Source organism: Mya arenaria, chromosome 14 (genome assembly GCF_026914265.1).
Source record: "Mya arenaria isolate MELC-2E11 chromosome 14, ASM2691426v1".
In the NCBI taxonomy this organism is placed as follows: domain Eukaryota; kingdom Metazoa; phylum Mollusca; class Bivalvia; order Myida; family Myidae; genus Mya; species Mya arenaria.
In genome coordinates this window covers 1115119-1123962 of record NC_069135.1, presented here as the reverse complement: position 1 = coordinate 1123962, position 8844 = coordinate 1115119, and the positions used below count along the sequence as shown (strand labels likewise).

The 8844-nt window shown below is 35.4% G+C and overlaps 2 protein-coding genes across 2 annotated transcripts; both read right to left on the bottom strand.

Moving 5' to 3' along the window:
- Positions 1–2581: 2581 nt before the first annotated feature.
- LOC128218450 (toll-like receptor 6) lies at positions 2582–3862 on the bottom strand. Its single transcript, XM_052926118.1, has one exon. It carries the CDS (start codon positions 3715–3717, stop codon positions 2899–2901), a length of 819 nt encoding a protein of 272 aa, XP_052782078.1. The 5' UTR covers positions 3718–3862; the 3' UTR covers positions 2582–2898.
- A 302-nt stretch (positions 3863–4164) lies between these two features.
- On the bottom strand, positions 4165–5260 carry LOC128218451 (uncharacterized). Its single transcript, XM_052926119.1, has 2 exons — positions 4474–5260; positions 4165–4373 (listed from the first exon to the last, which is right to left on the bottom strand). The coding sequence occupies exons 1-2, from the start codon at positions 5171–5173 to the stop codon at positions 4348–4350; spliced, it is 726 nt and encodes a 241-aa protein (XP_052782079.1). The 5' UTR covers positions 5174–5260; the 3' UTR covers positions 4165–4347.
- Between the last annotated feature and the right edge of the window lie 3584 nt (positions 5261–8844).

Genomic DNA, 8844 nt, shown 5'->3' with positions numbered 1-8844 from the left:
AGTTCACTTAAAATTTCGTATGAAGCGGCCATTTTCCTGACAAGCGCTCAGATAATAGCGAAATAGACGAGAATGGGACATTGAATTTGGCGTGTTCGTCTAAAGACAATATAGTTCTACCAACATATTGCAGACCATTTCAGGGAATCAACCCCTCTGTTCATGGAATCTAGTTAAAAATGGATTGTTTCTACGTTGATTAAGAAAATCGATAAAAAATACTGGACCCTACCGTGAAATACGGTAAGTTTGAGTTACATACCTTGTATCTTTCTATGTATATCAAATGCATTAAATATCTTCAGATGTGTTGTTTACCTCATTATATGTACCCAAAAAGATATTAATCAACATTTTAGACACAAACAATGAGCCAGAGGCCTGTGGATTTGGCGTCATACTATGAAATGATTTTTTACCTTAAAGGGATAGTTTAGTGAATGTTTGGCATGTTAATTCCCAGCTGTAAATCACTTGTTATTCAGTGTGTGAATACCACGTGATAAATTGCGTCATAAATGATTCGTTGAAAGGCAATTTTTTGCTTCTAATCAAGAATTTAAACAGAGATAACTAAACCATTCCTGCACCATTTTAAATTAAACATAGCGCAGCCTATGCCGCTTACAGAGCCCCGCCTACGGTCTTTTACCAGAGTTTGATTAAGAGTTTAGTTTCTTTAAACACTCCGACAAACCATTTCATAAAACTACCGCCTGACGGAGCACCTTCTAAACCTTTTTTTTGAGAACAGGTTTGTCGAAGTGTTTGAGAAACTTAATCACCTCATCATACTCCGGTAATTGAAGGTGAGGCTCTTCAAGCGACATAGACTGCACTTTGTTTCACTTAAAATGGTGAAGAAAAAGAAAAGTTATCTTTGTTTAAAGTTTTCATTCGAAGCAAAATGCTGCCTTCCGACGTAGCATTTATGACGTAATTTATCACGTGGTATACTCACACTGTTATTGCACTGATGTCACAGAAGGGGTCGACTTGCTTGTGTATGTTTTTATTGGCTCAGGGACATTGAGAGTAAACGCTTTTAGAGTTGATAACCTCACTAAAACTATAAGCAATATGCACAGCCAATAAGTAAATAATAAACAAATAGAAGTGAGAAGGGTTTCAATAGTTATATCACGGACCTATAAACCAGGTCTATAGGTCCGTGGTTATATAATTTATATATTTCATTTCATTTTATAATATGATGCTAATATCAATTTCCTGAACGTTTTATAATTATTATTATTTTTAACAAATTAATTCATGTTAGTGATATATGATGCATCATAATTTCATTCCATTTATGTTGTTTATATATAAATCATACTAATGGGCATTTATATATAACATGTAACATAAACTCTTATTCTTATTCTAAAGCTTTGTAATAATAATTATTAAATATTATTTGAAAAAGTTCACAAAATAAACCTAGTATGATAATGATGTTTTGGTCATTTGTTAAAAAAACCCACCCTGCACAGCAGGACACTTAGATCTGAGATCTGATAGGCAGCATAGGATAATTAAGATTAAGTTCAATAAACAGAAGTTGTTTACTACACACATATTTCGGGTTGGGCGAGCTATGGGGGGGGGGGGGGGGGTCACTTATAGTAGGCTTAAACAAGGCCTTTAAATTGATAGTTTTACCTGAACTGCAATTACTTGTGTCGCAAATTAAGAACACCATTAATCATTATATTTTAAGTCTGGTCAATTAATCTTTAAGAATATGACCAATTATGTTTTGAAACAAGAAACAATGAATTTCCTTAGGAAAAATAGTCGAAGGGAGATAATCAGAAACTGATAGATTCGATTATATACAAATCCTTATTTTTTGTGTATTTTAGTGCAAACAAAAGGTAGAAAAGAGATTTTGTCCTCCGATTTCTTTACGAGTAAAACAAAAACGACAACCTTTCTATCCCTGAAAAGGGCTGAACTACTTTTGATTTCTGAAGTACTTGCTTAAGTGCGAATAATGTTGTTTGAGACAACAGAAAAATGTGTAAATCACCGAGGGATACAAACATTATAGAATTATTTGTATTTATAAAAAAGGGCGCACTATAGGTTGATGCATTTTTATTTTATTTTAATGCATTATTATGTTTAACATTTTACTTTATTGATGAAAAAATAAAACAATATGTGATTTCTGTACAGAAAAAAATGTTAGCCTAAATGTTAATATTATAAGCTATGTGGCCACAAATTCCCCAGTCAAAAAAAAATATCGCTAATATGTTTTTGTCTGTACATAAATCATATGCTTTTTTGTTTTGATCATTAAAATCAAATGAGTTAAACACAATAATGCATTTATTTTGCCCCTTTTAAACAAGCATTTATAAATGATGAATATTTATAACTACAATATAAATGGGTTCAATTAATTGTACAACATAAACAACAACAACAACAACAACAACAACAACAACAACAACAACACGAGAATGATGATCAAATATTTTATACGAAATTTTAGGTATGAGTTTTTAGAACACAACACATAATAAACATTTTTGTTTCATTGATATATCAATTGTATTTCCTCTCGTGAACACCGACAGTTAGTATTTTTACTCGTGGCTGCGCCGCTGGTGAACACCGACAGTTAGTATTTTTATTCGTGGCTGCGCCGCTGGTGAACACCGACAGTTAGTATTTTAACTCGTGGCTGCGCCGCTGGTGAACACATTATTTTCAGTTCTTACTCGATGAAATGTAATCGATATCTCACTGATACAAACAATATCCTCTAGGTGTCGAACAAACGGAATGTTAAGGCGTAAGTTTTTAATATAAGACCCATATATATTAGACTGCTAATGCCACTTAAGCCTATCGTTAAGGGATATTTCACCGTTAACAACATGTTCATTAATGCATCTCTATCTGGACATCTTCTAAATCGTGAATAGTATTGTTTTCTGGCATTTCATTCCAATTATCCTGGCCCTCTGTTGTTTTAGTAGATGTTAATCCGGCCAGCTCAATGATTGCGTTACACAGGACGCGCCAGTCAGGAACCAGCTTGGTTTCTTTTCCATCATTTATCAGGGACGCATGAACCAATGTTCCAAAGAACTGATTGATAACATGCGGCATTAACTTCTTGTCAACCTTCTCTAGCATGAGCGGTACAATCGGTTTGCCGCTGTTGACGGCTTGAAGCAATTCGTTCTCACACCAATGTCGTTGACAGAAGGTTTTGGAAACAGCTGCTACTAACACAGAACATTTCTCTAGGCATTTCTCAGTCTCGTCCAAAATCCGAAATCCTGGCCGGAAATTTAAGTCTCCTTTGCAAACAGACTCCTTGTCAACGCCAATGATATCCTTAAAGGTGGAATTTAAATGTGGATACACGTCTCTTTCAACTAATTCTGTGTCGTCGCTGGCAAAGCAAAGGAATGTCAAGAAATCGTTGGTGAATTCACCCTTCCTGATCTTTTCTATAACATCCAATAAGACCCTGCGTTTCAAACGACGCCTTCGAAACACAATAATTGTTATCACTAACACAGACGATATAGCTATACAACTTGGAATGATCACAGCAAGAACTGTGTGAACAACCTTCATCATGCAGTCTCTTTGTATAACGTTTACTGAAGATTCAAGAGCTATATTAAGCTCTTTACCATTATAGTCACAGTAGAAACTAGCTACACCCCCCTTCCTCGCATTATCTTTCATCCATTCGATCAATTCCTGTTCAGTTGATTCACATCCGCAATTTAATTGATAATCGCGAAGATCCACAAAAACTGAACTTAATCTCTGGAACAATTGTAGTGTATTTGAATCTATGATTTGAAAGAGTTGTTTCCAGATAAGTCTATTACTTGCAACATTTCCAAATGATTTATGCCGAAAGTGATTTCTTTTAACATGTTGTTTGACAAATCTATACGCACCAAATGCGAATTGCCAGACAGAAAAGTTGTCGGTAAGTCTTCCAATCTGTTGCTAGACATTTTTAGCTCTTTTAACTGTGTAAGTGGTAGCAATAACCGCTTAAATTCTTGTGGGTACATTTGATTCATTTGTTGTAGTTTATTTTTCGAAATATCAAGTAAACGTAAATTCACTGATGGCGCCAAAGTCTCTGGGGATTTGTACTCCATAAGGAAAAGTCTAGATATTGTAGAGTCGAAGCAGTTGTTGGATGGAGAATAACCGTTGTATTTAAAAACTTCAACTTGTTGGCAGCGTCAAAAATCTTTTGAAATTGTAAAGGACACTCCGAGAAATCCAGAATAACCTGTCGGTCTGGATGACAAATGGTCATTTCAGTGTCAGAGACACTCTTCAAATTTAGCTCTGCTACAGTGTTATAGAATACGAGAGATCTGCAATGAAAATGGGATAGTAACGAAATATAGTTCAGAACTCCACTTGCAAACAATGATCCTTCGAAACTGACCGATTTTAAACGCGGGCACAACTCACCTGGAATGTAGTAATAGCCAACGGAGGAAAACACAGCGAATTCTAAAACAAGGGTTTCTAGACCATTGTCACACAAAGGGTAAAAGTTCCTTATGTCTAAAACAGCGAGGTTAATATGAGATATGTCGAGTTGCTTCAGTCTTCTTCCGCTTGACAAACTAACAAAGAAGTTAAAATCCATGTTCACCGGCTCGAAATATTTCCTTCCTATCCATGATATATTTAACATCTTTAAATTTGATAGCACATGGATTCCGTTGTTCACAAAACAAAGAGCCTTGGCAACTGAATCATACAATAAATTCCCATTAGCAGAGAGATCCAATGTTTCGACAGTATCGAGGCCAACGAAAGCAGAAATACTGATGTTGCTAAATACGTCTCCTTCGACCTTTAGATATTTCAGAACCTTAAAGACGGTAAACATTCCCGATACAATTTCCTTGCTGAAGGTCGATTGTAAGGTGAGGCGTGTTATTGCTGACCATTCTTGTGGTTGAGATTGAAAGTGCTTTGCAACTTCTTTAAAGTCCACATCCTGAAGGAATATCTCTGTGATATTCCACGGTAAATATGTTGGAAGGTTTTCACCTAAACATGCCATCGTATAACCATGACAACTGCAATCAGCTCCACACGTGACATCCTGTGTTCCTGAGATAACAAGAAGGCACGAATAACACAAAAGAAGTAAAATCATGATTTTCGATGTCCAGATGACTTAAGAGATATATCAAGTTTGTTTCAAATATTGTCGAAGTATTTATGATCAGGAAATAGTAAAATACTTTAAAAGCTTTGAATATGTTAACCTGAGTATAGTGAATGACAATAGTGTAAAAATATCTTGATCTTGCCTAACGAAGCAAGAACGGCTCATAAAGGAAATGCACTGCACCTTAAATTAAAATGTTTTGTGAAACTGTGAATATAATTTGCTTGTGGGAACTGGTTAAACAGAGTATAACCATTTAACCGTTGAAGTGCAGAGAAGAGATTCATGAAAATAAGGAAGTAAAGCCCCTCATTAAACCCTATGACACTCGGAAATCCAATAATAATTATTTTTATCATCTACAGTCAAGTGCAGAAGGTATTGGCGATTTGGGCGGCCGTCTTGAATTTAATACCAATAAAGGTATCCGGTACACAAATATGTGAACTCTGGATGCTGGTAATGCAATATTATTTTGACATCATTTGAAACAGGTTTATGTTCAACAGTTATAAAGATATAACACTAAGGTCAATGGAGCTTTAAGCGAATAGTTTTTTTGCGTGTTCCATAATGACTTTGAAAACGTTACTAACTGTGTTATTTAATAGTAACTTTAAAAGCAATCTTTATTTCTTACCCAGAAATATGAATTCATTGATAACTGCGTATTTAACCGAATAACTTTAGACGTTGAAAGAAAAAAAAATGTTTTGTTGTAGGCAGATGAAATATGTTTATATACCCAGGGGTGAGTTAGACGAAAAGCGTTCGCCCAAAACCATCATCGTGTTCGTACTTATTTGAGGGCCGATGAAGAGTATTCTTTTTCGCCCTTTTTGGTGGGTCAATAACAGTCGATGATAGTTGCTGTAGCTCAATTTCACTTCTAGAGACAGTATTTTATTTTTGCGGAACACAAAACTTTACGTCTGATTTCTAAAGAAATCTGTGCCGTTTGTGTATGCGCTTGGTGTCTTTAATTGACAGCTGAGGGTGCTGTCAACTCAGGGCAAATGGGAGCCTGACTCCGCCTGGTGAGTTGTAGGAGGTTTTTTTTGTCCGAGATGGTTAAAAAAAACTATCATGTGATTACAAATAAAAACAAACAAGTAACATTAATACACCAACAATTTGTTGCTTTGACAATAAAGAACTCGAGCGTTTTTTAGATATAGGTATTATTTCTCTTATTTTGTTCTAAATGATGTAAATCGATTCCAATTGAAACCATTATAATATTTGTATGAAAAGCTACAGAAGCAAGCTCAGTAGCCAAAAGTTTCAACATAAACCCCGTTTAATGGCACAGGGTCAACGCCAAAGAACACAAAAACAAAACTCACAGACAAGAAACACGGAACAACAGCACAAAACGGGGAGTAAAATAAATTAAAAAAAAATCAAGTGTCCTCGAAATTTTGTGACTATTCACTATTACTGACACGGGTCAAAAAAGGTTGAAGTTTTGCGCCAAAATATCACGTAACAACACAGCGACTGAGTCGAAAGGGACGGTGTAAGTAGGTCAAGTAAGTGCGAACTCCAAATTTGTTATTGTTTAATTAAGGCGATCTATAAAAAAATGGAGCTCGGAGCTGTTACATTGTAATATAAATATTCCACAACTAAATTTCAGATGACAAATTAAGTTAACGATAGTTTAACCATTGCATGACTGATGCTATAAAAGTATTGACTTTAAAACGACACATTTCATATAAACTGATAAAAAATTGGAATTTAACAATATCACAATTTATTACTTCACTTCCGTAAAAATTCCATTGAATTTGAGACAAAGCTCACAATTGACAAACTGATTGACATAACTGTTTGCACCTGACTGTAGATCGATGAAGTGATAACATTACACAAAAACGTCATAGCGTATGGTATTTTTCTTTCAAATTGTTTTTATGATGAATCTTAAAACCACAATCATGATGTTACGGATTAATTAACAGTATGATTAAAATACTAGATATGATTTTTGTAGGTCATGGCTGTAAATTATTATTTTCGTTAAAAAGTTAAAGGCATAATAGCGTCTGTTTTAATGTGCCCAAATATTAAACTTGACTGAAAAACATATGAAGATTGTTAGTTTAGACATGAATTTTTCTTTATGAATATAATGATAAAATTATATGAGAACTTATTAACAGCAAGCAGCAGGATTCAAACTCGGGTACTTAAAGCCTTTAGGCGGGGACCGTATCCTGCTTACATTTAAAGAACAGAACTACAAATTAATATTAATAAACAAACACATGGTATGACATAGTTTAATCATTATATAAAATAGAATCATAAATATATTATAAATCAGGTGAGGATGAATAAAACTATTAAAATTGTGAATCAATATTAAAAAATCTTCTAATACTCAGAGCTTGTTTGACAAATAAAGATAATTTTATAAGTTATTGTTTATTTCTTGTGTTCAACAGTGAAATGAGCTTAAAAACAGACGGACGTAAATATCAATAATTCCGTTTATTTCTCATGGTTTCTAAACGTATACAAATACAAATACAGTCTGGAGGTTCGCACTTATTTGTTGGCCAATGAAAAGTCTTCTAGTTCGCTCTTAGTTGTTGGCCAATGAACAGTCTTCGTGTTCGCACTTATTTGTGGGCCAATGAATAGTCTTCGTGTTCGCTCTTATTTGTTGGCCAATGAATAGTCTTCGTGTTCGCACTTATTTGTGGGCCAATGAAAAGTCTTCGTGTTCGCTCTTATTTGTTGGCCAATGAAAAGTCTTCGTGTTCGCTCTTATTTGTGGGCCAATGAATAGTCTTCATGTTCGCACTTATTTGTTGGCCAATGAAAAGTCTTCTAGTTCGCTCTTAGTTGTTGGCCAATGAACAGTCTTCGTGTTCGCACTTATTTGTGGGCCAATGAATAGTCTTCGTGTTCGCTCTTATTTGTTGGCCAATGAACAGTCTTCGTGTTCGCACTTATTTGTGGGCCAATGAATAGTCTTCGTGTTCGCACTTATTTGTGGGCCAATGAACAGTCTTCGTGTTCGCACTTATTTGTTGGCAAATGAACAGTCTCCGTGTTCGCACTTATTTGTGGGCCAATGAACAGTCTTCGTGTTCACTCTTATTTGTTGGCCAATGAACAGTCTTCGTGTTCACTCTTATTTGTTGGCCAATGAACAGTCTTCGTGTTCACTCTTATTTGTTGGCCAATGAACAGTCTTCGTGAAAGCTCTTATTTGTTGGCCAATGAACAGTCTTCGTGTTCGCTCTTATTTGTTGGCCAATGAACAGTCTTCGTGTTCGCTCTTATTTGTTGGCCAATGAACAGTCTTCGTGTTCACTCTTATTTGTTGGCCAATGAACAGTCCTTGTGTTCGCATTTATTTGTGGGCCAATGAACAGTCTGAAGGTTCGCACTTATTCGTTGGCCAAATAACAGTCTTCGTGATCGCAAGTTTTTGTTGGCCAATGAACAGTCTTTGTGTTCGCACTTATTTGTGGGCCAATGAACAGTCTTCGTGTTCACTCTTATTTGTTGGCCAATGAACAGTCTTCGTGTTCACTCTTATTTGTTGGCCAATGAACAGTCTTCGTGAAAGCTCTTATTTGTTGGCCAATGAACAGTCTTCGTGTTCGCTCTTATTTGTTGGCCAATGAACAGTCTTC